Below are 27,984 nucleotides of genomic sequence, written 5' to 3'. Positions count from 1 at the left end.
GGCCCCCAGGGTGGTGGGGACCGGGGGTGGTGGGGGTGTAAGGGTTTTTAGGGTTAGGGCTTTAGGGTTTTTAGGGTTGTAAGGGTTTTTAGGGTTAGGGTTGTGAGGGTGGTGGGGACGAGGGTGCTGGCGGGCGGCCCCCCTGCCTCCCCGCTCGCGGTAATTGGATTCAGCTTCTCCTGGCCGCGCACAAAGGGCCCATTGAGGGGCGGCGGGGAGGCAGCACCGCGCCAGCTTTCAGCTCTCGCCTGCTCTCCACAGCTCCTCAAAAGACACTCGATCCCCGCTAAGGCAGGAGGGAGCGGGATCCCGCTGCACCATGGCGGAAAAAAAGCTGGCGCGGGCGGAGGAAGGGGGGGGGGGGGGCTCGGGGCCAGCCCCCCTCCTGCTCGGGGACAGGGCTGTGCCGCGGGAACCCCCAGGACCTTGCCCCAAGCTTCAGCCTCCGCTTTTCAGCTGCTTCCCGGCATCCGGCCCCGAGGGGCGATGCTCCGTGGCCTCCCCAGGGGCTGGCTCCTGCCCGGCCAGGGCTGCCCGTTGCTCGGGGAGGACACAAAGGTGCCATTTTGTGGGGCTGGCAGAGCTGACGCCGTTGCCACCAGCGACCGGGCAAGCAGGACAGTCCCCAAGCCCGCTGCCCTCAGGGAGGAGGGGGGGCCCCGTGCCATCCCCTGCGGTGCCCAGGGGCCGGGGGCTGTGCCAGCTTCCTGCTGGAGCCGTGCCACGAGGCCACGGGGAAGCGCCGCGTAAATGCAGGATGGGGCACGGGACTGGCAGCGCCGATGCCAAACGCACACCGGGACCCGCGTGGTGCCGGGCAGAGAGCGGGGTGAGGGCTCCCAGAAGCATCCCCCTCCTGCCCCCAGCCCCTCCGCCCCCATTTCCCCATCCCGTCCACGTACGCAGCCCCAGAGGGGGGTTACCTGAGAGTCGGAGACCTCGGAGGGCTTCTCGGTCAGGCTGCTGCTCTCGGCGGGGATCAGGTCGTTGTACTTGGTCACGTCCTCGTCCGAGTAGTGCAGGCTGCCGGGGCTGGGCCGCGGCGGGGACCTCGGGGACAGGCGGACGCTCAGCGCAGGACCACCTCGGGGCCGTGCCAGACCCCAGCACCCCCAAAGGGCAGGCTCAGGGACACCGCCACGGCGTGGCCGGGGGCAGCCCAAGACCCCCTCCAGGATGCTGCCCGTGGGTGAGCGCCCACCGTAGGGACGGGCACGATGGCTGAAAATGCCCTCCCACCCGGGGAGGGGGGCTGCGGCGGGGGGTCCCTACCGGGTGTAGATGCCGTTCTTCCTGCAGAAGGAGTTCTTGACGGAGAGGCGCCGGTTGTTGAGCTCCAGGGCGGGGAAGCTGCCTTCGTCCAGGCTCACCATCTCGCCGTGGCTCAGGGCGTTCGCCTTGGAGCCGTTCCCTGCGGGACAGGGGCTCAGCCTCCCAACACCTCCCCGAGCCCCCCCCCTTGAGGGTGATGCAGCGCCGGGTGCTCTGACCCCAGCCCCTGTGCCGACTCCTCGGGGGGGTGGGAGGGCAGCAGGAGGGGGCAGTGCCAGCCCCGGTGCTGGGGACACCCACGAGCCGCGGGTCCTGCAGCGGCCCCGTGCCCGGTGCCACCAGCCCGCCTTGGCTCCCACCCTGACCTGCCTCATCGCCGCCAGCTCCCGGCTCAACGGCTCTGTTTGCTTAACGAGGAGCTCTGGATTTTCCCCACAATTTGAGCCCTTGATACAGCTAAGAAAACAGAGCCGTGTTTGACTAATCCCGGTGACCTCTGCCGAGCCCCTGCGCTGCCCTGCCTCCGCAGCTGACAGCGGGACGAGTCATTTATTTAATCTCTATAGCTTCCAGTGCTCTCCGGGAAGCCTGCTGCATCCTTCTGGAATGTCACCGGGTCTCGGGAGGAGGCAGCTCCAAGGACACGGGCTGGGCACTGCCCTGGGCTCTCAATGACCCATTTGGACCCCAAAAGCAGGCAGGGATGCCCTGGAGAGACTGATGGCATCAGGGCTCTGCACCCCCAGCTGGCACCCCATGGGTCCAAGGATGCCCAGCATGCTGCCTCCCCATCCCATGGGCATTTCGTTCCTCCTGCATCCCAGGCAGCTCCCCCCGAGGTCCCCGGTGGGCGCCCACCCCCGTCCCCACCCCAGGAGGGCAGACCCCCGGCGCTCACCCGAGTCCGACTTCTTGGCGTACTTCTTGCTCTGCCCGCGGATGATGAGCACGAAGACGAGCAGGAGGATGAAGATGAGCCCCACGAGGGCGATGACCACCAGGAACCACCACTCCTCGTAGAAGGGGTTGGTTTTCTGGGCTGGGGCACAGAGCAGGAAGGATCAGAGGGGGGCAGGCGGGGGGGGCAAAGAAGTATGGAGGGGGAGACCCCAAGGGATTTTGTGGGAGCTGGGTCCGTGCGAGGGAGCTGGTTAGGTGGGGACGGCAGGAGGAGATGGCACCCCCCCCCGGGACACCCCCACAGCTACCTGAGACCGAGGGGGACGGCGTGCTGGGGGTCCCGTAGCCGTAGTCATTCACAGCAATGACACGAAAATCGTAGCTGACCCCCTGCTTGAGGATGTCCATGCTGAAGGTGTAGGAGGTCACTTCCTTGGGAATGTCCTTGATGAGGATGTCCCAGAGCCCCTCGTCTGCAGGAGGGAAGGGGCTCGGGGTGGCACCAGCCTTGCGGGACTCCCCAGCGCGAGGGGCTGCCCTCCCCTTGAACCCAGGCAGGGGACGTGCCCCTTCCCAGCCCCTCTCCCGTTTTTCTCCCCCCGGCTCGTGCTGGGAGCGTGCCCTCTGCCACCTGCCCGGCTCCATCTGGCGCCGAGCCCTCGCCGCAGCATCATTAAAAAGCCGTAGCGAGGCGCGGGGCTGATTTATCACCTCCCTGCTCGTGACCCAGGGCGAGGCGGCTCCCCAGGGACCGCGGGCAGCGGCACCGACGCCCCGTTAGCCATCAATCGGGTTGTCGGTGCTGGGGGCCGCAGCGGGAGAAGTCATTAAGGCAGGTTGCAGGAGAAAGCGTGGCCGTGCCCGCGGGCTCCTGCTGGGGGGGACGGGGGCTCCTGTCCCCCCCCAGTGTGGGACACCTCGGTGCCCCCTTGCCTGGCCCAGGGGACGTCGGCACCTCCGTAACCGTGAAACGAGCAGCATCGACCAGAGCGGCTCAGCAGCTCGCTGGCCCCTTTCCATCAGTCCTTTTGTCAGCACCCTTGGGGCAGGCACGTGGCCAGCGCCGGGTCCCGATCCCTAACGTGGCCCCCACCACGCAGCCAGGTGCTCCCTGCCTCAGTTTCCCCCAAACCATCACACCCCTGGCGGCGACGCGGGGCTGCGGTACCTGAAGGCCGAGCCTCGATGACGTATCTGGTGATGGGGCCTTGGCCCGGGTCCCCGCTCGACCAGTGGATGGTGATGGCCGAGCCGTAGCGGGAGATGAAGGGCTCACCGGGGGGGCCGGGGGCACCTGGGGACCCAGAGCAGAGCTGGTGGCACGGGGACACATCCCGCACGGGACCCGCGCAGTCCCGGTGGCGAGGAACAGCACCGGGGGGCTGTCCCCAGCCACATCTCCTCCCTCACCCCAAATCCCTCAGGCCCCCCCCCTACCTTCCCCAGGCCCCGTGGTGATGTTCGCTTCGATGTCCGGCCCGTAGGCGAAAGTTTTAGCCCGGATCCGGAATCGGTACGTGACTCCCTCGGCCAGGTCCTTCACCTTCATCCACAGCGGGCTGTTCCCCTTCACGTCCACCGTCACGATCTTACTGACACCTGCAGGGACCGAGGCTGAGCCGGGCCCCCCCCCGCGCGCCCCCAGCAGCCCCCGCCGTGCCCTCACCGTCCACGGGCATGCAGGGCTCGTAGACCAGCCTGTAGCCCTCCAGGACGCCGTTGGGCAGCGGCGGCGGCTCCCAGGACACGTTCACCGAGGTGGTGGTCAGCTCGCTGAAACGGATGGAGCCGGGGGCGCTGGGGGCTGCAAGGGAACGGGGCGGGGGGACAGGGGATAGCTCAGTGCTGATGGGGACCCCCCCCTGGCACCGCGCCGGCCCCTCTCCCCGCCGGGGGGGCCCCGTGCCGTGTCCCCACCTGCCTGCTGCGTCCGGCCCTTGACGGGGGGGCTGCGGGGCCCGTCTCCTGCAGCGTTGAAGGCGGCGATGCTGACCCAGTAGGAGGTGTACCCCGTCAGGTTCTTCAGCTTCACCCCGGTCTCGGGCAGGAAGAGCGTCTTCACCCGCGCGCTCTCGTTCTGCCGCTGGGCCTCCCAGAAGTGGATCTGCAGGAGGACGTCGAGGCGCCGAGGGCTGGGCGCAGCGTGGAGCCTGCCCGATTCGTCCCCTTTCCACACCCCTCCAGGTCCTTTGCGATGCTCAGACACCCCGTGAAGTCCTGCCCGGGCTCCTAAGCCCCTGTCCTGGGGGGTCTGGGGGCTCTGGGCGTGCTGGAGGGAAAGCAGCAGCCTCCCCTCGGCCGCGCGCCCTGCCTGCAGCTCACGCACGCACTGATTTTTTCGGGTGCTCCTTTGGGGACCCGGGAATTGGAGGCGATGACCCTTGGGGGTCCCTCCCAACTCGGATATTTCGTGATGCTGTGCTTCTGGCGCAGGACGGACCCCGGGGATCCGCGGTGGGGGGGTGGGTGGGTGGGGGGGTGGGTGGCAGCACCCGGGGCTGCAGAGCGCGGCCGCGGCCCCGCACCGGGCGCATCCGAGGGCCGACGGCGCCCTCTGGTGCCCCGCTGCGCTCCGCAGCGCCCCGCGCCCCTTCCCGGTGGCGCTCCTGACATCTCCCGGGGCACCCAGCACCTCCCTGGGCACCCAGCACCTTCCCAGGGCTCCCCCCAACAGCACCCGCACAGCATCTCCCCAGGGAGCCCAGCATGCCCCCGTAGCACCCTGCACCTTCCCAGGGCACCCATCACCACCCCAGGGCACCCAGCACCACCCCAGGGCACCCAGCTCAGTGCCAGCTGCCCGGTGGCGGGGCTCAGTACCTTGTAGCCCTGGATGTCCCCGTTCTGGCTCTCGGCGGGTGGTGGCTCCCAGGTGACATCCAGCTGGGTGGCCGTGGCCGCCTTCACCGCCACGTTCTGCGGCGCGCCGGTGGGCACTGCGCCGAGGGAGGGGACAGCGTCACTGCCCGGCTGCGGCCAGGGAGGGGGAGAGACCCCCCAGATGTAGGGGATGCACGGGCACGTCAGGGGTGTGCAGAGGGGATGGGGGGGCCACGGGGCCGCTGTGTGGTGACACGGGGGAGCACGGGGCACCCCAGGGCATTTGAGCGCCCCGGCAAGACACGGGCGTGCCCGCAGACTCACCCGCTTCACCCACAAAAACCTCCTGGGGGGGGCTGGGGGGACCCTCGCCCACGGCGTTGTACACGCTCATGCGGATCTCGTAGCGCCGGTGCTTGCTCAGGTCTGGGGGAGAGAGAAGGGAAGGGATGAGCGGGGTCCCACCACCTGCGGGGGGCCCCTCGCTGAGGAAGAGGAGGGTGTCCCCGGGGAGCAGCAGGAGCGAACGGAGGCGTCCCCTGGGCACAGGGCGCGAGGATTCACCCCAAAGCGTGGGCAGGCAGAGGGGGGAGACACAGGGGGGTGGCGGGGGGGGGGGGGGGGGGGAAGGCACGAGGAGCGGTGACTTACTGTCCAGCTCGTACTGGGTGAGGGACACCTCGCTGAGGTTGTGCACGGCGTAGACGGCTGGCGGCACGGCGCGGGGAGAGCAGGCAGCGTTAGTCGTGGCACAGCGGGGGGGGCTCCCTCCTCCCAGCACCCACCCCAGCACAGCTGCCCACCCCGGGGTGGGCCAGGGGCACCCCACAAGGAGCTCGTCACCCTTGGGTGCCGATGGGGCTGTCACAGCACTGAGGAGCCTTTTTGTTCCCCGGCCCCATCCTTTGTGTGGCACGAGTGGGGTCTGGGCAGCGGGGTCTCCACATGGGACCAACCGACTGCTCCCGAGAGCAGCAGCGGGGCAAGGTCCGGTCTTGGGTGCTGCCCTTGTCCCTGACATCCCTGCTGTCCCCAGAGTGGCCGTGACCCCATCCCCTTCAGGGTCTGAGGATGGCAGCACGTGCAGACACGGCAGGGACGTCACACGGCCCCCCCGGCGTTAGGTGCGCACACGTGGACACCCGTGCTGCAGGCACAGAGGGAGCTGAGCACAGCAGGACCGAGCCAGCACCAGCGCAGACGAGTGCGTTAGGGACCGACAGACTCGGTGACACAAAGGGGTCGGTGACACAAAGGGGACGGTGACAACTCCGCGGGGCACCGCTCGGCCTCCATGGCTCCGGGCTGGCACCTGGCAGAGGCGGTGGGGCGCAGGACGCCGGCGTGAGTGCAGGATGCAGGACGCCGGTGTGAGCGCAGGATGCAGGACGCTGCCCTGCCCTGCACCCCCCCCGCCATGCCACCCCCCAGCCACGTGTCCCCACGTCCCACAGGGCTGCAGGCACTCACGGGTGAGCTCTGCCCACGTGGCGCCAGGGTTGCCGATGCCGCGCAGGGTGAAGCCGCGCAGGCTGTCGTACAGCAGCTCGCGGTAGCGGAGGCGGAAGCCCAGCAGGATCCCGTTGATCTTGTCCTCGGCTGGGGGCTGCCGGGAGAGGGCAGGGAGGGGCTGCTCGGACCTGGGGCACCCCGAGATTGCTGCCCCCCGGCTTCTGCAGGGTGGTCTGTGCCAGCACAGCCCCAATCCGGAGCCTTGGAGAGCCCCAGGGACCTGGCTGGCACGGCCACCCCTCGGTGCCACCTCCCACGGGGCAGGTCCGTGACACCCCCCACCGGGGGGGCACAGGGGACAGTACCTGCCAGCGGATGAGCACCGATGTGGTGGTGTGCGGGGTGACGGAGAGGATGGTGGGGGCTTCCTCGGGGGCTGCGGGGTAGAAGCGGGTGGTGAGGCTCCGGAGATGCCCAGGGCACCGGACACCGGTCCCAGGCGGGAAGCCACGGCACCGTCCCCGGCCCCCCTGGGCACGGACCCGCCTGCAGGGTGGTGAGCGACTCCGACTCCTCGCTGTACTCGCTGTCCCCGATGTCGTTCGTCGCCTTCACGCGGAACTTGTAGGAGGTGAAGGGCTTCAGCCTGCACGGGAGCAGAGCAGGGCGGGGACAGTGAGGCAGGCGGGCAGCCCCACAGATCCCCCCCCCTAGGAGAGGGGACGCAGCAGGGGACACCACAACCCAGGAGCAAGTACTTCCCATCGGATGGGGAAACCGAGGCACGGGGCGAGCGCCCAAAGCAGCGCCCATCTCCCGGGATCCCCATCACGACACGGCCTCGTTCGGGGCCAGCCCGTGCCTCACCTGTCCACGACGAAGGCAGTGGCGTTGTGGCTGACGGCGGCGGGGTGCAGCGCCCACTGGCCATCGGGCAGCTCGCGGGTCTGCACCGTGTAGAAGCGGACGGGGGAGAGCCCGTCGCTGCCCGGCTCCCAGGAGAGCAGCACGCTGCGGGCACGCACGTCCTCCTGCCGGGCCAGGGGCTTGCTGGGGGGCTGCGGGCGATCTGCGAGAGGCACGGGGCTGGGATTGCTGCGGGCACCCCCCAGGCACGCCCCGTTCCCCCCCCCCCTCATGGAGAGCTGGACCCCTCGTACCTCTCTTCTCCGTGGTCACCACGAGGGCTTCGGCCGCCTCGCCCCAGCCCTTGCGGGTCTGCGCAGCGATGCGGAAGAGGTAGGTGGACTCGGGCTGCAGGCCCGTGGCCGTGTACTGCCGGGTGCTGGCGCCCAGCACCTCGACGGCCGCCGCGTTGGCCGCCGTGGTGTTGAGGCGGTGGGTGAGCTGGTAGGCTGCGGGGAAGGGAGCGGCACCGTGGGGCTGTGCCCGCCGTCAGCCCCTCTCCGTGCACCCCTCCTTCCTCCCTGACCTGCCCAGGGGCAGCGGGGGGGGAGTTATCCCAGCCTTGGGGGCTCCGAGGTGCTTGGGGATGGCCAGGAGCTGGTCCCTGCCCCGCCACCTTGATCCCTGCTCCCACGGGACATCTGCACCCCCCTGCAGAGCACCGCAGCATGCACAGGACAGCTCCCCACCTACCCAGGATGATGCCGTTGGGTGCCGCGGGCGGCTGCCAGATGAGCTGCACTGAGGTCGTCCTCACTTCGGGGAACAGGATCCCCACAGGGGGGCCGGGCACTGGAGGGGGAGAGATGGGGATCACCGTGAGGAGCACGAGGGAGGGCACAGCACAAACGGGGCCCGTCCCCCACTGCTGGGAATTGCATCCCTGGGAAAAGGGATTGCCCCACGGGATGGGATGGGATGGCCTTTGGCACCGCAGGGACCCCTCGTCCCATTCGTGTCTTTCTGCTCGTCCAGGCGCTGGCACCCACCGTCATCAAGCGTCCTCTCGAGGACGGGGGGCCGGCTGGGCACGCCGTCGCCGATCCTGGTGAAGGCCAGCACGCGGATCTCGTACAGCATGAACTTGCCCAGCCCCGTCAGCTGGGCGCTGCGGGACGCGTTGCCCTCCGCCAGCCAGAACTGAGCGCGCGCCTCCGAGTCCTTCTCCTTGTACATCACCTGCAACAGACCCTACATGACGCGGCCGGACCGCAGCCCCCAGCACCCCCGGGCCGGAGCGGCGTGGCACGGACCGGCACGGGCTCTCGGAGGTGGCACAACCCGGGCGAGCCGCGGCTCCTGGGGCAGGCAGAGCCGCAGCGCCGGGGCTGCCGGAGCTGCTCACCTTGTAGCCCAGGATGAGGCCGTTGCAGTCCGCCTCGGGGATGTTGCTCCATCGCACCAGCATGCTGCTGGAGGTGGTGGCCAGTGCCGACACGTTGCTGGGACCAGAGGAAGGCACTGGAGGGGGACAGGAGCGGGGGACAGGAGCGGGGGTCAGCATCAGGGCTGGCCAAGGCGTGCGCCCAGCACTGCAGGGGGCTGGCAGTACCTGACTCCCGCGTGCGCCCCAGCACCAGGTGGCTCCAGGGCCCCGAGCCGATGGCGTTGAAGGCTTGGACCTGCACGCGGTACTCGGTCCACTCCTCCAGGTCCTCGATGGTGTACTCCCGCTCCACGCGGTCGTGGACGACGTGCAGCGCCGCCCGCCCTTGCCCGTCCGAGCGCGCGTAGCGGATGCGGTAGCCCACCGAGTCGGGGTTCCCATTGTACTCCTGCTCCAGGAGGGGCTGGCCCAGGGGGCACAAAGAGGCACCATCACTCCCGGTGTCCCACAGCCACCCCAGCTCCATCCCCCTTGGTCCCCCAGGCCCATGCAGCTCAGCCCCCCAGCCTCCAGCCTGCCCCGATGTGCACCGCGCCCAAGGGTGCGGCACCCCAGGGTGCCCCCCTCACCATCCAGCGCAGCCACAGGCTGGTCTCGCTGGCCGTCCGCAGGGTGACGTTGGCGGGCGCCACATCTGGGGGGGCTTGCAGGGTCTGGATCCTCCGGGAGGGCAGGCTGGGGGGGCTGGTGCCCACGATGTTCACCTGCCGCATGCGGAAACTGAGAGGGGAGAAGCGGGGGGGTCACGGTGGGGGGCGAGAGGGCTCCGGACCCCCGGGGAGGACGGCGCAGCGCAGCCCCGGCCACTCGCCTGTAGTAGGTGTAGGGCCTGAGGTTGGGCACCTCCATGGAGCGGGCGTCGGGCTCGTTAGCCAGCTGGTGGACGAGCCTCCACTCTTCGGCCTCGCCACTCTGCCCTACCTGCAGGGCGGCAGTGGGGTGAGCTGCCCCCCCGGCACCCCCGCGCCATCCCCTAAAGCCACCCCATACCTGTGCCTCCACCTGCCAGCGGGAGATGGAGGTTTTGCCATCATAGCCCGGGCGAAACTGGAGGGTGACGGAGCGGGGACCGATGTTGGAGATGCCCAGGTTGGTGGGGGCACCGGGGAGCTCTGCGGGGACGGGGCAGGGCGGTCGGCACCGGCTGCTCGCACCAAACACCGGCGACATCCCGCAGCGTTCCCGCGCCGCTGCGCTCACCTGGGGGCACCCCCGAGGAGATGGTGGAGGAGGAAACCTGGCCCTGGCCCTTGGAGGTCATGGCGGCCACCTCGATGGTGTAGGTGGTGAGGGCGGTGAGGCCGGTGACGCGGTACTCCAGCGTGACGTTGGGCAGGTAGTGGGTCACCCGCGTGTTGGTGCGGTTGTACTCCTCCCACGAGATCCGGTAGCCTGGAGGGCACCCCGAGCCGTCAGCCCCCCCGTCGCCCACCCCACGGGGCTGAGCGGGGTGCAGGGAGAGATGCTGTGGGGTTGGGGGGGGCGGGCCGTGCTCTGCCCTCAGCACCCTCACCCGTCAGGATGCCGTTCTTCTCCAGGGGCTCCTGCCAGCTGACCTTCAGGGACGTGTCCAGGATCTCGCTGAAGCTCAGGTGTCCCACGGGGCCGGGCACTGCACGAAGACACCCGGGGTCAGCACGCAGCCGCGCACCCGAGGGAACCCACGGGACCCCCCCCCCCCCCCCGAGCGGGGTGAGCACAGAGGGGGCTCGGGGGCACCCCGTGCCACGTCCCTCCCTCGTCACCATCCCCATCACGGGGCTGCTCGCTCCCGCCCCGGGAGCCGCGGGGGTGCGCGGAGCCTCCCCGTACCGTCCTCGTGGGTGCGCACCAGCTGGGGCGGGCTGCGCGGGCCGTCCCCCGGCGTGGTGAAGCACAGCACCGACGTCAAGTACTCGGCGAACTTCTTCAGCCCCGCCACGTAGCCCACGTGGACGCTGTCCTGGAAGTTGGGCCGCACCGTCACCACCGTCGCCTCCTCCTCGCGCTCCGGCTCCCAGGCGATGAGCTGCGGGAAGAAGGCGCTGGAGCGGGCGCCGGCGTCCCCACCACACCACCCCGAGCACCCCCGGCAGCCCCGTATTTACTCAAAGCGGATTAAATATCAACGAAGGGTGCGGGGAGCGCTCGGTGCTGCCTAACAGGCGCGCGTTTACCCGCGCGAGCCGATCCTGAGCGCACGCTCTGTGATTAACTCCCAACGATAACGGCGCGTAATCGCCCGCTCGGCTCCGTTTAGGACGGATGTTTGGGCATTTAATTGCTATTGTGCAAAATAGCCTATAGCAACTTAATTAAACACTAATTAGGCCCTAAAAATACTAATCAAAAATACTAAGTGGCATTTAATAAGAACGTTAAATATCCTACTTGCTCTGGTTATCTCACTCAGCGGCAATTAAATTCCTGAACTTCTTTTGAGTGGATTAAGAAACAAGTTCAATGTTTTAATTCAATTTAATTAATGTAAATTTGAATTAATTGCAAATTGGAATTAATTACAGAGACTCCGAGCCCATGCAAGTGTTAAATCTCGGTAAATATTGTTTTAATAAGTCAGGCTGGAATCAAATCAAATGGCTGGGGTTGCCGGCGAGGACGCTGAGCCGCTTTGTGAGGGGCGGCCCCGGGGCTCCCCGCCGCAGGCTGCCCGGATTTCGGGGGGGTCCTGGGGGAATCCCCCCTCACCTTGTAGCCCTGGTTGATGCCGTTGATGAACTGGGGGCTGGGGGGGTTCCAGGTGAAGCGGATGGTGGTGGAGTTGGTGGCCTCGGTCTGCACGTTCCCTGGGGGCACGGTGGGGACTGCCGGGACAAAGGGGAGGCTGGTGGCGGCTCTGCCGGCTCCCCTCCCTTGGCAGAGGGACCCCGGGCATCCAGGATGGTGTCCCAGGACATCCCCCAGCCGTGCCATGGCCCTGCAGCCCGTGCCTGGTCCCCGTGCTCATCCCCTCCATCGTGCCCTGTCCCCCAGGAGCCCCACACCCCAACGACACAAGGCCAGCAAAGCCCTGGCCCCCCTGAGACCACCACCAGCCCCTGCCCGTCCCTGCCTACCTCCCTGCAGCGTCCACTCGGTCACCTTCATGCTGTACACCCCCAGGCCGGCGCTGTTGTACGCCGCCACCTCGATCTCGTAGTTGGTCCAGATGATGAGGTCCTCCAGGAGCAGGTTGTTGACGTCGGCGTTGGTGATGTTCTTGAACTGGTAGCCCACGGGCAGCCCGGCCAGGCAGTACCTGGGCACGAGGGACCATCAGAGCCACCGGCATCCCCACGAGCACCCCGGGGACGCTGGGGACAGGGTGCCCGCACCCCCCCCGCGGCACCTACCGGATGATGTAGCCCTTGAGGACACCGTTCTGGTGGCTCTCAGGGGGCGGCTGCCACTGGATCATGATGGACTGGTTGGTGCGCCCGCTGGCGATGACGTTCTGGGGGGGCGCGGAGGGTGGCTCCTCGGGCAGGGACACCCTACGGGGCACGAGGCAAGGGTCAGTGCCTGGCCCATGCCCCCCCGGAGCAACTCGGCCCCCCGCCGCAGCTCACCTCTCCGTGTCCTTGCTGAACTGGCTCCTGCCCACGTCGTTCACAGCGCACAGGCGGAACTGGTAGGAGCGAGCGGGGACCAAGCCCCGCACCACCACCGACGTCAGCTCGGGGTCGACGCTGGCCAGCAGCACGGTCCAGGGAGCGTCTGTGGGGGGAGAGGGGGCAGCCTGCAGGGTGCCCGCATCCCCTGCCCGGTGGCTGAGCAGTCCTGTGGTCCCCAGGCTCCCTGCGGCATCCCCTTCCCTCCCTCGTCACCCCCTTGCCACCTCAGCCTGCCTCGGGGTGATGATGAAGACGGGACTTCGTCCCGTGTCACCGGATGGGGACGGCAGAGCCACCAGCACGGGGACAACACGGGGATGAGGCAGGCGGGGGCAGCCCCTTACTGTTCTCGGAGACCTCCACGACGTAGCGGAGCAGGGGGCTGTTGCCGTCGAAGGGCTTGGCCCAGGTCAGGTTGATGGCCCGCTTCTCCAGGGGGCTCAGCGCGGCCACGGGGCTCTCGGGGGCGTGGGGGAGCTGCCTGGACGGGGCGGGGGACGCAGCGGTTAGGGAGGGGGCACAGCTGGGAGCACGGGGGTGCCCGCGGGGCGGGGGTCTCACCGGACACGGAGGTGGGCGCTGCGCGAGTCGTTGCCGCCAGCCGAGAGCACCTTGCAGGTGTAGGTGCCGATGTCCCCCGACCAGGTCTGGGAGATGTGCAGCGTGCCCGCCTCGTCCAGCTGCAGCCGGGGGCCGCTCTCCGTGCCCAGCGGGGCCCCGTCCTTCTCCCAGACGTACCTGTGCCGGGTGGGAACCCGGGGGGGGGACCCTAGCACCCTGCAGCCCCCCAGCACAGGGGACCCAGCGCCGGGATCCCCGTGCGCAGGGCACCAGGTGGCACTGCAGGACCACCGAGCGGTGCCGAGCATCTCCCGCTCCGTCCCCAGCCCCTGGCACCCACCTGACATCCACGCTGGGGTCGTGGGTGACCCCACAGCTCATGGAGGCCTTGGTCCCCTTGATGACGCTCTGGTCCTGCGGCGGGTCGGTGATGCGCGTCCGTGCTGTGGGGGGGACAGGGTGAGCCACGGGGCATCAGTGGGGGGACAGAGCCACCGAGGGAGTGACAGTGGGGACAGTGCCACACGTGGCCTTGTGGGAGCACGTCTGTGCATCCCTCCAAGCAGCCCAGCAGCATGCCAGCAGTGCCCATCCCTGGCATCCCAGGAGCTTTGCACCCAGCAGGGCCCGTCCCGCAGCGCGCGGAGCGGGGCGATGCGGCTGCCTTACCCCAGACCACCAGGTCGGCAGAGGCTTCGTCCACGCCACGCGAGTTGGTGGCCAGGCAGGTGTAGGTGCCGGCGTCGGCGAGGTGCGCGGGGCTGACGAGCAGGCTGCCCGACTCCAGCAGGGTGAAGCGCGGGAGCTGCACCGAGCCACTGGCCAGGATCCGCTCCCCTGGGTGGCACGGGGGGGGTCCCGTCACCCGCAGCACCCAGCCGTCAGCCAAGCCCGCTGGATGCGCGCTCAGGGACCAAACCCGGGGCCGATGAGTTTGCAGAGACCACCCGGGGCTGCCCGCGCCCCCGTGCCCCCAGCCCCTTTACCTTTCTGCCAGGTGATGGCCGGGCGCGGAGCCCCCGAGGTCTCGCAGTTGAGGATTACAGACATGCCATCGATCACCGTGCTGTCCTGGGGGCCCCTGGTGATGTTGGGGGCGATGCCTGTGGGGCAAAAAGATGGGCAGCCACCCACGAAGCCCTTCCCGGTGCCTGGACTGGACACGGGGGGTCAGTCCCTGCTTGGAGGGGGTCCCCATCGAGCCCAGTGGTGGGGGTCCCACCCCACCCAGAGCCCACGCAGGGCACCCCAGGCTCCGGGGCACAAGGAGGGGCTGGCACCTACTGGTCACGGCCAGGTACGTGGTGGTCTGCACCTCGCCGGCCGCGTTGCGGGCGAAGCACTGGAACATGCCGGTGTCGTCGGGGAGCAGCCCGCTGATCTGCAGGCTGCCGTCCGCCAGCAGCTGGAAGCGGGGCAGCTGCTCCAGGCGGAGGAGGGACGCGTCCTTGTACCAGGCCATGTCGGGGGGCGGCACGCCTGCGAGGGCCGGGGTCGCGTCACGGATGGGGCCGCGGCGGGCACGGGGCTGCGATGGGCTGGGGGGGGGGGGCGGGGGCACTCCTCACCTTTGGCTTGGCACGGGATGGCCACCACCTTCTCCATCTCGGCCGTGATGTGCCTCTCCGGCTCCTTGATGAACTGCGGGGGCTCTGCGGAGGGAAAGCGCCGAGGTGGGTGGCGGTAGCGCCGGGATCCCCCTCACCCATCCCCGGCAGCCCCTTCCCATCCCGAGGGGGGCTGAGACCACCCCCCCAACTCATTGCACGCGTGGCTCGGGCTGCCCACGGCAGGAACTCACCCAGCACGGACAGGTAGGCGCCCTCGGCCACGGCGGGCACGCTGCTGCTGCGCAGCACGGCCTCGCACTCGTAGTAGCCGCTGTCGCCCAGCGCAGGGTTGAGGATGGTGAGGCGGCGGCTGTAGTCGCTGATGCCGCTGGAGAGGGGCACCCCGTCCTTCTTCCAGATGATGTGCAGCTTGATCAGCGGCCTGGGGGCGGGGGGGCCAGGAGGGTGTCAAGAACCAGCTCTAGGCCCCCTACTCAGCCCCCCACCTCCCTCCACCATGCGGGACCCGGCATGGCACCGGGTGAGCTGGGGCACCCAGCCCTGGGGCTCACGCTTCACCCCGGTGCTCGCAGAGCTGATGGGGGGTCCCCCATCCTCATCCCCATCCCCATCCCCTCCGCCACTACTCGCCTGGCGTTGGCCACGCACTCCATGGTCACCTCCGAGGTGCCGGCCACCACGCTGGTGTTCCTGGGTGGGACAATGATGGTGGGCGCGATGGGGTCGGCCGGGCCACCCACGTCTGGGGAGAAGCATGAACCAAAGGGCTGCGGGCTCTGCTCTCCCGCAGCAGGTCCAGCCCATCACTTGGCCTCTGGGTGCCTCCTCGGCTCCCCCCCTAAGCCCCCCAATTCCCCCAGGACCCCCCGGCACCCGCCACGGGCAGCAGCAGGTCCCTGCGCAGCGCCGGCTGGCGGGGAGGAGGGAGTATATAAAGCAAAATAATTGCGACAATAAAAAACCCTCATGTAGACGTTGTAAAAATGTGATCGGCTTGAAAGCTGCTGATATAGCTGAATCCATAAACATGGGCTCTAAGTTGTTTATTACGCACCGGGATGCCCGAGGTACAGAGCAGCAGATTAATGGGGTGGGAGGGAAGGGGGACAGGCACCAAGGTGTAAAAGCAGCAGCGGAGCAAACGGTGGGCGGGGGGAGCTGGGATGAGAGCTCCAGGAGGGCTGAGGCCACTTCGGGACATCTTCCCTGGGCTGGGGTCACCACTGAGCGGGGACCCTGGGCTGGGTCCCAAGGGGTCCAGACGTTTGGGGCCACTCAGGTCTCCTCCAGACAGGGGCTGAGCCAGAGCAACAGGGACCAAGAGAGGTCCGTGGCCAGGCCAGGGGCAGGTGCAGGGCAGGGTGACCCACAGCAGAGCTGCTCCCACGTGGGGCTACACCGCACCACCCCGTCCCGCGGCACGGAGCCATCCCAGCACCCGTGGGCATCCTGGCAGTGCCGAGCCGGAGCCGGGGACAGCGGGGAGGGCTCATTCGGCCAGACAATTAGCCCCCGGCGCCGGCTTCTGCAGCACGGGCCACGGTGCCCGTATAAATTTTGAGGCAGCTGAACTGTTGAGTCAGCAGAAGCAGAAGCCTCCGAGGAGATTTACTGCAAATTAACTTTGGGCGCGAGCCAGGCGGCGCTGGGGAGCGGGGCCCGGGGGGCGCGGGGCCCCCCGCACTCACTGGCCACGGTGAGCGTGATGGGCTGGCTCGTCTTGTTGTCCCCGTTCTTGTCGTTCACCGCCTGCACGTAGTAGCGCCCCGCGTCCGGGGCCACCGTGGAGAGGATGACGAGGGTGTTCTCCAGCGTGATGGCTCTGCGGGGCGAGCGTGGGACGGGGGACGTGAGCACAACGGGGACAGCGATGTGCCGGGACCCCCGTTCCCCCACCCCACGGCTGCAGCAGACCCGGGACACCCAGACGGATGGGACGGGTGCGACCCCAGCCTGCCACAAGCACCTGGACACGTCCCCGTCCCTCAGAGGGCGCAGGGCTCAGCTGGTGGCCCCAGGACCATGCCAGGACCCAGTCCCACGCCGCCCACAAACCTCCCACGCCGAGCAGCTGCCGAGCGCATCGGATGGTGCAGATTAATAGGGCTTTTATTTTTTTTTCCCCTCTTTTTTTTTTTTTTATATGGAACGATCTAATCTGCTGGAAACATAAAATGGTTTGGGGAATATATTTTACCATTAAATATGAGATAAAGGAGTTTTATCTCCTCAATCCTGCTTTGCAAATAGAAAGGAGCCCAGTTCAATTCCTGCATAATGTGGGTTACAAATTCAATTCCCACAGGCTGCGTGTGTCTGCCAGCAGTGGGCTCGCCGCTCCGGCAGCGCTGGGACCCAGCCTGGCCCCGCAGGGATTCCTGGCACACGTGTGCCGTGCCAGCTCCTTCACACCGGTGCTGCCCCGGCACGTGCCGAGCCCCCTTTGCCCACCCTCCTCCCTCCTATTTTCTTATTTTTCTTTACACCCATTTCCCTGATGGCAAACGGAGCCGTCAGTTGCCGAGTCCCTCCCCGGGTTTTAGTGCAACGCGCTCCAGACAGCTGCTGAGCACCCTTACTGCCGGCTGAACACGGAAAGAGCAGCCCCCCTGGATGCTGGGGGGATACTGGGAGATACTGGGGGGGGTACTGGGGTATGGGGGGCTCCGCAGGGGCTACTCACATGCGGCTGCTGGGGGAAATCTTCCTCCCGTCGCGGAACCAAGTGACCTGGGGCTGGGGGAAGCTGGCGATGCGGGGCGCTCGGATGACGGCCGCCTCGCCGTGGGACACGCTCTGCTGCGCCTCGCTGTCCTCGAAGCTCCCCATGTCTGCGGGGCGCAGGGGACAGCGGCATGGGGACAAAGCAGGATCCGGCCCGGGAGCAGGCTGGAGGCTACGGGGACGGGCTCCCACAGGGGCGGGGAGGATCCGCCGGGGTCTGCTCCTCCCTTCTGAGCCCCCGCACTGCTCCCACGTGCCCGGCACTGCCCTTGCCCCAGGACCCATCCCCGCAGACCCCAGAGCAGCTTATCCCCATCTCAACAAACCAGACCGGGGACTCCACAGGGGATGGGGACAGCGAGGAGGGCTCAGCCCCGGGGCTCCCCGGTGACCCCCCCCCGAGCACCCTGGGCAGGGAGAGCCGAGGCACGACCTTGGCTCCGCAGCAAGGTTGGGGTGCCCGCGGCTGCGCGCGGGCTGCAGATTTACAACAGCGAAAAGAGCGAAGCAGGGTGCGTGGAGAAAGGGGAAGAGGGGGATTTTTATTGACTTCCCTTAATTGCTGTAATTAAAAACATGTAAAGAATCTTTTTTTAACGACTTTGCCATTATCATTAGTTGTTAGCACAGCTGCCTTATTAATTTCTCATTAGCTTCCTGATTTGTCATTGCTCCTCGGGAAGGGGTTTATGGGGATGGGACTGCGGGTATCCCGGAGGGAAGGGGGCGGCAACCAGCAGCAAGGTCCTGGGACACGGAGCCAACAGCCCAGGCCCCGGCACCTTCCTGTCCTGCTTAATGTGCCCCGTGCTCCCAGCTCGGGTCCCTCCACCACCCCCAGCACAGCCCCGAGGCCCCACACATCACCGCCTCGCCCCGCTCCGAGCCCCCGCTCCCCGAGGGACGCCCGTTTGCAGGATCGGTGCCGAGGACTGGCAGCAGCACCCGGTGCTGAGCCGCCCACCCGGCCCCAGCCCGGCCGCCCGCTGCTCCCCGAGCTCCGCGCTGATGGATGCGCTGCCGGCCCCGGGCGCTCTCCTGTTTGCTTTCCCTAATGATTATAAACGGCGTTTGCTTTACGCACTCCGGGGAGGAGCGGGGCTGCTTCCACACCGTGCTGCCTTTCACACCTCCGGGGAGCCGCAGCCGCCCTGCACGAGGTGCTGCCGTGGGTTTCCACCTGCCCCTGCGCTCCCCCTGCCCGTGGGGCACATCCTGCACCCCTGAACCGCCGTGGCACCGAGCAGGGGGCAGAGCAGCCAAGAGGCAGTGATGGCCCTGTCCCTGCCAGCATCACCCCGGGGGATGCTCCAGGCTCCCATGCCGGCCCTCGGCTGCGTGTGTCCCCGAGCTGTCCCGCGGCACAGACCCGGCCAGCCCAGAGCCCCGCTGCCGCAGCGGGCTGGCTGTCCCTGCCGTCCCTGCTGTCCCCGCTGTCCCCGGGGCTGTCACTTACAGGCCACCTGCACCTCGGTCTGGCGCTGCAGCAGGGCTCCCATCCGGTTGCGGACGATGCAGCGGTAGAAACCAGCGTGCGTGCGGTCCAGTGAGGTGATCATGTACCTGCGGGAGGGAGCAGCACTGAGCACTCGGCGCGCTGCGGCCGGCGGGGGACAGCGAGCGACTGCCACAGCCCCCAGGAGGGGCTGCAGGTCCCACGCCAGCACCACCATTGCCGGGCAGCAACCCCCGCGCCAGGTCCCTTCCCCAAACCGCAGCTGCTGGAGGTACGTGTGCACATGTGTGTGCAAGCTGGGGGGCCAACGCAGAGCCCCCCCGGCACTGAGGGACTCACGTGCAAGCCGCCAGCCACGGAGCTCGTTGCCCTGCTCCTTCCCAGAGCTGCCAAGGTGACCCCTGCCCGCAGGCGGCCCCGCAGCCCCCAGCTTTTGCGAGCCAGCAGCCGTCACCCCCCTGCCTGCCCGAGGTGCTGCTGTCCTGGGTGGGAGGTGCTGGGTAAGCAGCTTTGGAGCTGTCAGAAGCAGGATTTGACCTGGGACCTGCAGGCGGTGCTGCCTTCTCCATAAAGCCAGGCCTGGGAGGTCTGCCCGGGCTGCCGCCCCTCGCACGCGGGGCTCCGACAGCCTCAGCAGGGCACGGACCCGGGACGTGGCACCGGGGCTGCCCTGCGGGGACCAGAGCATTTCCCACCCCGATCCGAGCAAGGAGCCCCTTTCCTCGTGCTCCCCCCAGCCCCGCATACACCAAGGCTCCGAGGCCAGAACCGCTCTGATGAGCCAGGGCTGAGCGTTATCAGCCCCAGCGCCCTCGTCGCCGCTCTTATCAGCGCCAGCGCCGCGCAGGCTGATCTGCAGATAGGGGAAATAACCACGGCTCGGCTCCCAGCATCACCCAGTCCCCACACCAGACCCCGCTCAGCACATCCCAGGGCATTCTCAGCTCCTGGGACCACCACAGGTCCTCCTGCAGCACCCCAGAACGGGCTGGAGCCCCCCCCCCCCCGCTGACCCCCGGGGACCGGGCAGGCTCCGCACCGCTGCCTCCCCGAACAGGGAGCGCTCCGAGATGAAGCGGAGGGGGAATAAAGAAGAAAGCTCAGCCCTCCTCGCCCGAAATCCAATCTTGCATTAAAGCACGCCGTGGGCTGTTTCGGCAGAGCTTTGTTTGTTCTTTTGATAACAGAGCGTAAATTAAACTTTCATAAGATGCGAGGAGCGCGTCTCCCCTCTGCGGGGATCTCCTGGTGCGGGAGACGGCGCTGGGGGCGCGGGGCTGCCCCCGAGCCAGGCTGGGCACCTTGGAGGGACCTCTGCCAGCACCCACCCTCAGGGGCCCCAGGCTTTGGGGACTCCAAGGTCTGGCCCTGGGCTGCCCCGGGGATGCTCCAACGGCAGCAGCGGCATTAGGGACCAGCCGGGTGCGCGTCCAGAGGGAAAATGTGCTGGGGAAGAGCCGTGTCCCCCCGTCCCGCACGGCGGTGGTGGCATTCAGAGCTCCAGCAAGCGCCAGCATCATGCGGAGCCCCACCATAGCCACAGCACTGCCACCGACGCGGCCGCAGAAAGGGACAGACTTGGAGGGGTCCCAACTTAGCCTGCAAAGGGAACCTGGGGTGGGACACCCAGCCCCCCCACCCCGTCCACCTCCTGCGCTGCTCTGGGGCCGTGCGCCGAGGCAGCAAAGGGCACTTGGTGTGCCAGAGCCCGTGAGTCCCCACGGGAGAAGGGAGGGTGCCCTTTGGGAGCGAGTCCTTGAGTGTCACGGCTGATATTTAAAACGATCCCTACAGGCTTTAAATAAGATATTTCAATTCCAGGGAGCTGTCAGGAACTGAGGCGGACACCAGAAATAATGGGCACGCTCTCCTTGCGTTGTCCTCGTTAATAAATCACGCAGGCACACCGCGACGCCTGCACGTGGGTGGACGGACGGATGGACGGACAGACAGACACCAGCCGAGGCCAGCTGCCCACAGCAGAGCAGAGGGGCGCACAGAGCCCCCCCGCAGCCCCCCTGTGCCTCTCCTCGCCGCCACGTCCCCTCCGTGCACGAGGCGCCCGCCGCGGCGCGATCTGTTCCCTCTGCAGCACCTCGTTCCCGAGACACCTCCGTGGGCACGGGGAGGCGTCGCCACCCCCCCCCGACGGAGGCAGCCCTGCAAAGCCCAATTAACGGGGCCTCGTCCCTGCGCCACCGGAGCTGGAGGAGCTATTAAGGAGACGAGCTTTTGCACACACCTAAGCGGATGAAAATAGCCCAGAGAAAGGAAATCAATTACCGGGCGCAGTCTGGCCTGCAGTTATTAACCGACACGAGCAGAGACGGCGTTCTCTGCCACTTGGCTTCTGCAGAGGCTTTTATCCCAGATTGCTCCGATGCGATTCCCTTCCCCAGCCACGGATGCAGGAGGACGGTGACCAAATTCACGCTTCCCGGGGGGTGAGTGCTGCCCGGGGGCTTGGCGCGAGGAGCGGGAGAGGCGAAGGGTGCAGCCCCTTGCCCACAGCCCCCCAGTTTCAGGGGGGCAGGGGCTGCAGCACCCAAAATCCAACCCAAAGGGGTTGTTTTGCCAGGACACGAGCCCGCAAGCACGTGTTGCACCAGTTCAAGCTGGGAAGGAAATCTTGCCTCGCTCCGGGAGCATCCCGTGCTGCTGACTCCTCTGTTTCAGGGGCTTGTTCGTTTTGCTTTTACAGACAGAGGTTGACAGGGCATCATCCACGGGGAAAAGCACTTCCAAGGCAAGAAGTGACCAGCGCTTCGAAAGAAAGCCACGACGGAAAGCAGCCGCAGTCTCCAGGCTCGCTCAGGAAGCGCCTGTGCTGTGCTCGCACCGGGGGGGGCCCCGAAGCCAGGAGCCCCGTTCCAGGGGACCGCCGGCTTTGCAGCAGCATCCAGCGAGCAGGAGGCGGCTTTGGCACCGGCTGGGTTTGACAGAAGGACGGGCTCCCGTTGGAAACCAAGTCCTCTCCATCCGTCTACTGCGCCAGGGAAGCACCTGCCACGTTCACCGTAACAGCTCGGCTGCAGCTCCCCTCCGTGCTCATGGAAAAATGGGGCGAAGAGCCCCCAGCCCCAACCTGATCCCAAGCAGCTGCTTTTGCCCTGGGGCAGAGACACCACAGTACAGCCTGGAGGGGCAGCGAGGGGAGGCTCCTGGGTGCCCCAAGGAAAAAGCAGCCCCAAGGACCCCCCCCCCGTCCCATGGGTGCCTGTGCAGGGACCCCACAGCCAGGAGAGCATCACCCTGCTTGTATGGCACAGCGCCGAGACCAGCCACAGCCCCCTCCCCGTGCCACCCTGGCAAGGCACCGGCAGCACCAGCACCACGGGCACAGGGTCCCCAAACTCTTCCTACTCCACTTCCCAGCACACCCAGGTGCACGCCCTGCCTTGTTATTGTAGGGTTGCTCACAACACCGCGGGGCCCCCGCGCCCCGGCAGAGCGATGCCCCAGCCTCGGCTGATGCCAGCGGCTCTGTTATTGTAGGGTTGATGAGAAGCGTGGGGCTGACGTTGCTGAATTATTATTAGATTGAGGGGGTGGAGAGGGGCCGGGAAAAGCACCAGCCAAAGGATCCGATCCATCAAATTTAAAGCCAGGAGAGCGCAGAAACCTGAGCGGTTCCTCCAATGCAGCCCAGTAACAGCAACAGCTGGATCGGATTTTGGGCATAAGCACATTGGCACAGCCCCCTTTGATTAATATCCTGTATAACGACTAATTAATTCTAGAGGGGACATGTATTTGAATAGTTACTGTGTGATAATGAAATGTCAAGTGAGCATTAAAACACACTTAGCGAGGGTTTAATGACTCCCAGCATCTGAGCCCAGTGCCCCAGCACCTCACCCACACCACGCCGGGCTTCTGCTCAATATGTTTTTAAATACTCCCCCTAGGATTTCATCAGCGCCCATTAGCTCTATTATTGAATCTCAATTAGCTCCTGATTGGAAAGGGCTCTGCTTTGACACATGTGGCCGGAGCCATCGCCTCGCCGCTTGCCAGCGGTGTTCTCCTTTGGTCAGGGGAATGGCACGGGCACCAGCGGCCCTGTGAGTCACTGCCTCAACTGGCCCTGCTAGGACAACGAGCCATTTAATAATTAATGCCCACACATCAATCTGCTGCCCTCCTGCGGAGCAGGGAGGGGAGCAAGTGGCTGCGGCAGGGCACCAGGCTCAGCCCAGGACGTGGCACCCAAAGGGGCCCCAGCGCTTTGCTCCCTGCGAACCCATCCACGGTGCCAGCAGCTGCAGCTTTGGGCTCAGCAGCCCCCCGTGGAGCTTCCATCCCACTGTCTCCCACGTAACGCCCAGGAAGCCAAACGAGCCCCCGGGGACAGGCAGGAGGCTTTGTGCCACAGGTGGCACCAGCAAAGCCCACCCCACGCTGCCCTTACCCGCTGGGCACAGCCTCCGCGGTGCCAGAGCAGCGCACGGCAGTGCCGAGCACAGAAGCAGCACAGCACCCCACTTAGCCTGGCTGCAACCCCCCTCTTATGTTCATCAACTCCTGCTAATTACGTTAATGAATGGCAATTAGCTCCCCAGGGGGCCGGCTGCACTTCACACCTGGGCTGGCAGAGAGCTCGCGCAGGCAGCCCCGGGCCCTGCTCCTGGCTGGCGGCGTCCCAGCTCGGGGTGCGACCGGGGAGCCTGGGCTGAGCCACCCAGCGTGTCCCCGGACTGCTTTTCAGGGGTTTCTGCCACATCTTTTACAAAATTTGGGGGTGAAGTACGTGCTTCAAACACCTGGGACCCCCAGAGGGCCACAAAAGTTTGGCAGAGTCCCGTGTTCGTGGCGCGCTGCGTCCCCAGGGGACGTGCACCCCAAAACACCCCAATCCAGCTAAACAGCCCAGCGAGGGGAGCCGAGGAGCCCCAGAAAAATGGGGCAAAGCCACACAAGTTGGAGCTGTGTTTTCGCTTTCCTGGGCTCCAAGCTCCTGGCACACGGGGGGTCCGGGCCCTTGGGAAGCGCCGGGGGCTCCTTTAGGGGCTGCTGGGCTCCCCCAGCAGCTGCGGTGGGTGTGGGGGGAGGAGGGAGGGCTGATTGCATAGATGGAAGATGCATCTCCAAGGATGGGAGGCTGTCCAGAGGTAATCTATGCGTAAGGCAATTTCCGAAGGCAGCAGGACTCGACGCAACCCTTAATAGGACAATCTCATGTGATAAATTACCAGACCCAACTAATCTGCATGTTAAATTTCTTGTATGAGAAATAAATATCCTCAATTCACCAGAGAAGCGCTTTCCTTCGGAGGATTTCATTAAAGGCATCGAGCTGCCTGATTTGCATGTTGTGATTCCTCCTACGAGGAGAAGTCAGGCCCCGGAGAGCTCGCGGGAGAGCCCGGCACCGGCGAGATTACGCACGGAAAAACAGAGCCGGCCCCGGAGAGCGCGGTGCCGGCGTGCCGGGGCACGGAGCACACCGGGCAAGCCTCCGCCACCGCCCTCCTCACCACCACCTTCATCTTAACCAAGGTCACGTCGGGCTGCGGGGTGCTGCGGGGTGCCCAGGCGTGGGGGCAGCTGGGGTCCCCCCGGAGAGCCGTCCCCACGCCAGCAGCAGGCGATGAAGGAGGCGAGTGGCCAGGGGACGGTCCCCTGTGGTCCCCAGGGATGCTCCCGATGGGGACGGCTCCCCCTGCCCATGGGGGGGACGTCCCTGCCCCTCGCTGGCCGAGCGCCGGGGCCCCGCCGAGCCCGCTCCCCGCCTGCCCTTCGCCGTGTGCCAGCGAGTCGCTCCCGCCGCGAGCTGGCGGCTGGCTTGCTGCGGGAAGGAAAGGGCAGTTGCCATGGAAACCCGCTGGAAAATTGGGAGAGCGGCTCCTCGCCTTCGAACGCGGGAGCGAAGCCGTGCAGACGGGCTGGAGCTGCTCGGGGAGGGCGCGGGGCCGAGGGGGCACGAGGGAAATGGGCGAAAAGCGCGGGGCTGGGAGCAGCCGGAGGTGCGGGTGGTGGAGGAGAGGGGAGGATGCTGAGGCCGAAGGCTCCTTGGCACGCTGCCCTGGCTGGGAACTGCAGCTTCATGGGCACGGGCCCAGCACGTGGGCAGCACAGTGCGTCCTGCCCCGGGCACAGCAGGGTCCCAGGGGGGTCCCTGCTGTCCCCAGAGCGGGGGCACACCGGGGGGCGCGTGCTGGCCCCGAGCAGGGGGTGGCTGCACCCCTCATTCCTCACCCACCCCACCAAGGCACCCACAGCCCGAGCATCCCTGCACGCTCCCGGCCATCAGCCCCAGCCCTCCACCCCCCTCCAAGGATTACTCTGTTTCTAAACTCGTTAACTTTTAATTACTACCTTCCCGCTGCCTGAGCGGGCTGGCTCCGAGCCACCTACATCTCTATTAAAATTCAATTTATGCCCATCATAACTAATTTTGGTACTTCGCCTTCCTCTCCGGCAGCCTCCAACTGCAGACGAGACATCCGAAATCTCCTCTCGCCACGCAAAATCCCCGCGGGGAGCCGGGGCCGGGCAGCGTGTGCCGGGCTGTGACGCCGCTGCCGGCAGGTTGCGGGGCCGGGGGAGCCGGGCAGAGATTTGCAGGGAGCCTGCGTGCTTCACTGGCTCGGCAGCGAGCTTTGTTTGGGTTTTTCCCTGTGTTTTTGTTTGTTTTCTTGCTTTCTTCCTTAATCCTTCCCTGGCTGCGAGCTGGAGCCGGAGGCAGGGGGTTCGGGGGAAGGCAGTCACCTTGCGCCAGGGACGTGGGCTGCAGGGCATCCCAGGGCGGTGTGGGGACACGAGTGCTGGCCCCCGGGGCACATGCTGCTCCTGCGTGGGCTCTGCAGCCCCCACCCTACTTCCACAGCCCCATTTAACGCCTGACATTTTGCACTGCTGCAGCTGGAGTCCTGCACCGCCGGCATCACAGGGCTCGACGAGCACCCGAGCTTTGCCACCAGGCCTAGGGACAGGGGACCCGTCCCACGGGGTCACCGGGCACCCAGCACCGGGATGAGCACTGCTGGAGCGCCCTGGTACCGAGCCAGGAGCATCGCAGAGCTGCAGCCACTGGGGCACCCCTGGGCTTGGTGGGGGGCACCCCAAGGGTACCCAGGACCCGCAGCCACCACGGCATGGTGCTGGGGAGGGGACCAGCACCCCGCCCGGCGCAGGGGAAGGGACAGGGACGTCCCCCAGCCCCGCTGTCTGCATTCCTGGCATCCCGGAGCAGCCCCGCGTTGCTACAGCAACACGAAGCCTTCGGATGCAATGCCTTTAAACGGGGAACGGCGTGTCTCGGGCTGAATTATTGATTAAAACAGAGAGGATGACGCGCGCGCGCAGAAGAGACGGCGAGAGGCGCCCGGCTTGGTTTCAAGGCGAGCTGGAAGCGGGCTGTGACGGGGGCTGGCAGGATTACTCGGTGCACGGGGCTGGGACCGGTGGTGGCCCGGGCAGGCCAAACCTGGCCACGAGCTGGCCGTGATCTGCGGCCCGCTGCTAATCCTGCACTGCGCAAACGCCTCCTCTCGCTGCCGACCCGCTTAAATCCACTGCTCTGCTCCCGTTTGCTCTCCAAACAGAGCGAGGCAGCTCCCGGCATGCTAATCACAGCTCCAGCCTCGGCACGGGCCCCCGGTGCCCGCGAGGTGTCCCCTTGCCACGAGGAGAGCCGATGGGGAGCAGCACGCCGGGTAGGATTTGGTCCCCCCCCTGCCCCGCGCATCCCCAGGCGGGCACTCACCGGTACTCCAGGGAGAACTTGGTCAGCTCCCGGCTGTTGTGCAGCCACTTGAACTCGAGGGGCCAGCTGCCCTCGGCCATGCACGTCAGCACCAGGCGGTTCCCCTCCAGGTGCACCTGGCTCCGCACCGGCTCCGTCTTAAAGTACGGGGAGACGTCGTCTGGGGGAGAGAAGGGAGAGGGGTGAGAGCCGGGACCTGCCCCATGCCACCCCAGGAGCAACGCCCCCATAGCAGGGCAGCACCGGGGCCCCGGCCACTTCATCCCGGGCACGGCTTTATTCCAGCAGGGCTCAGGGACGGGGGATCCCAGCTTCTGCCTCCCCTGTCCCCCAAACCACAGCCCCCAGCCCAGCCGGGGGACCCCTCCACCTGGCCACCCCCCAGCCGAGCCATTTCCCGAGCGTATTGGCGGGAGCTTAGCCCATCTAGGGTTTCTCTAAGCTGCTTTCTTCGCTTTATTCCTGGCCGCCTTTGTAGCGTTTCAGAAGCACGGAGCTTTTAACTCGGGGGGTGAAATGGGGCGGAGGGGCTGGGAGCAGAGTGAGACATAAACACTTACTCGTCTCCTGTTTTATTTGCTAAGTAAAACTATAAATCGAAACACACAGCTCCATTTTCTGCTTAACAAATGGAAGCCCTTTTACTTCAAAGACACATTCATATTCCCCAGCAGCTTTCAAGTGCGCTTTCAATCACGGCTTTGGGTTTTTTCTTTGGGGTCGGGCTTTGCTTTCTTGTGTGCGCCTGCTGAATTCCAGCCCCGGCGCTCCGCACTGCGAGCTGCCAGCAAAGCAGCGCCGGCCCCGAGCTGCCCAGGGCCGGGAGGGATGCTGGGCTCAGCCCGCCGCGGGGCCCCCGCCACCCTGGGAGGGATGCTGGGGGTGTGCAGGAGCTCAGAGGCACCCAGACACCGCCAGTCCCTCCCTGGGGGTCTGTTTGTTCCCTCTCCTCCTTGCCAGCATGCCCCAGGGTGCCCCAGCCCCTTGCTGCACCCATATTGAAATGCTGCACCAATTTACAGCCCCATCCTCCCAGTGCCCGGGGTGGGGGGGCCCAGAAGCATTGATGCCAGGTGGGTCATCAGGTGGGGACGGCTCCTTCCTTGCAGCCCCCAGCCTGACCCCCAGCAGCACGCGGGCTGTCGGGGGCTGCCCTTGTCCTGCTGCCCCCTGGATGTGGGTATCAGGGCTGAACCCCCCAGCAGCCCGGCTCCTGCCCCCCCCCCCCCGTTAAGCCCCAAACACTGCAGGGGGTCACAGAGCTGCTCTCGGAGGGCCATGGGTGCGCATCCAGGTGCAGGAGCCGTGTCCGTGCACGGCGTGCGCTGCTCTGCACGCGGGTGCGCGGGGCCGCACACGTGCCAGGGGCAGCAGCAGAGAGAAGCTTGACCTCAAACACCAGGGCTTGGCCCACGCCGGATGAGTTCACGCTGGGGATGGAGACCCCTGGGATTACCACGGCCCCCGGCTGGGGCTGAGGCACAGCCAGACACCGACCCCATGCCAAAACCAGTAAATGAGCCACGGACCAGTTTGGAGCCCAGCTGGACGGATGCTGCCAATGCACCTGGGGACCTGGGGCAGTACAGCGTGATCCACAGGCACAGCACCCATGGGAACGCCCCGCGGGGGGC

At 66.7% G+C, this 27,984-nt stretch overlaps 1 protein-coding gene across 2 annotated transcripts in view; it reads right to left on the bottom strand.

Annotated features, from left to right (window-relative positions):
- The window catches only part of SDK2 (sidekick cell adhesion molecule 2), a 48,166-nt gene that overhangs the window by 1,605 nt on the left and 18,577 nt on the right, over positions 1–27,984 (bottom strand). For both annotated transcript variants that reach the window (XM_080561030.1, XM_080561029.1), the window contains exons 2-44: positions 26,351–26,510; positions 18,643–18,749; positions 17,146–17,293; positions 16,151–16,284; positions 15,093–15,204; positions 14,693–14,883; positions 14,460–14,543; positions 14,176–14,370; positions 13,878–13,994; positions 13,561–13,728; positions 13,232–13,334; positions 12,892–13,068; positions 12,675–12,811; positions 12,286–12,433; positions 12,070–12,210; positions 11,794–11,975; positions 11,426–11,541; positions 10,550–10,745; positions 10,251–10,349; positions 9,938–10,129; positions 9,728–9,849; positions 9,549–9,658; positions 9,307–9,457; positions 8,903–9,140; positions 8,696–8,811; positions 8,340–8,529; positions 8,044–8,142; positions 7,605–7,799; positions 7,312–7,513; positions 6,987–7,090; positions 6,810–6,880; positions 6,463–6,598; positions 5,644–5,700; positions 5,317–5,418; positions 4,993–5,108; positions 4,090–4,276; positions 3,839–3,976; positions 3,610–3,771; positions 3,341–3,466; positions 2,481–2,645; positions 2,171–2,311; positions 1,273–1,411; positions 924–1,050 (exon numbers count right to left, since the gene is read on the bottom strand). In XM_080561030.1, coding sequence (XP_080417156.1) covers positions 924–1,050; positions 1,273–1,411; positions 2,171–2,311; positions 2,481–2,645; positions 3,341–3,466; positions 3,610–3,771; positions 3,839–3,976; positions 4,090–4,276; positions 4,993–5,108; positions 5,317–5,418; positions 5,644–5,700; positions 6,463–6,598; positions 6,810–6,880; positions 6,987–7,090; positions 7,312–7,513; positions 7,605–7,799; positions 8,044–8,142; positions 8,340–8,529; positions 8,696–8,811; positions 8,903–9,140; positions 9,307–9,457; positions 9,549–9,658; positions 9,728–9,849; positions 9,938–10,129; positions 10,251–10,349; positions 10,550–10,745; positions 11,426–11,541; positions 11,794–11,975; positions 12,070–12,210; positions 12,286–12,433; positions 12,675–12,811; positions 12,892–13,068; positions 13,232–13,334; positions 13,561–13,728; positions 13,878–13,994; positions 14,176–14,370; positions 14,460–14,543; positions 14,693–14,883; positions 15,093–15,204; positions 16,151–16,284; positions 17,146–17,293; positions 18,643–18,749; positions 26,351–26,510 — 6,101 coding nt within the window. The remainder of the gene's footprint in view (positions 1–923; positions 1,051–1,272; positions 1,412–2,170; positions 2,312–2,480; positions 2,646–3,340; positions 3,467–3,609; positions 3,772–3,838; positions 3,977–4,089; positions 4,277–4,992; positions 5,109–5,316; positions 5,419–5,643; positions 5,701–6,462; positions 6,599–6,809; positions 6,881–6,986; positions 7,091–7,311; positions 7,514–7,604; positions 7,800–8,043; positions 8,143–8,339; positions 8,530–8,695; positions 8,812–8,902; positions 9,141–9,306; positions 9,458–9,548; positions 9,659–9,727; positions 9,850–9,937; positions 10,130–10,250; positions 10,350–10,549; positions 10,746–11,425; positions 11,542–11,793; positions 11,976–12,069; positions 12,211–12,285; positions 12,434–12,674; positions 12,812–12,891; positions 13,069–13,231; positions 13,335–13,560; positions 13,729–13,877; positions 13,995–14,175; positions 14,371–14,459; positions 14,544–14,692; positions 14,884–15,092; positions 15,205–16,150; positions 16,285–17,145; positions 17,294–18,642; positions 18,750–26,350; positions 26,511–27,984) is intronic.

Source organism: Anser brachyrhynchus (assembly GCF_964034855.1).
Source record: "Anser brachyrhynchus genome assembly, chromosome: 18".
Classification (NCBI taxonomy): domain Eukaryota; kingdom Metazoa; phylum Chordata; class Aves; order Anseriformes; family Anatidae; genus Anser; species Anser brachyrhynchus.
This window is presented reverse-complemented; position numbering and strand designations above follow the sequence as displayed.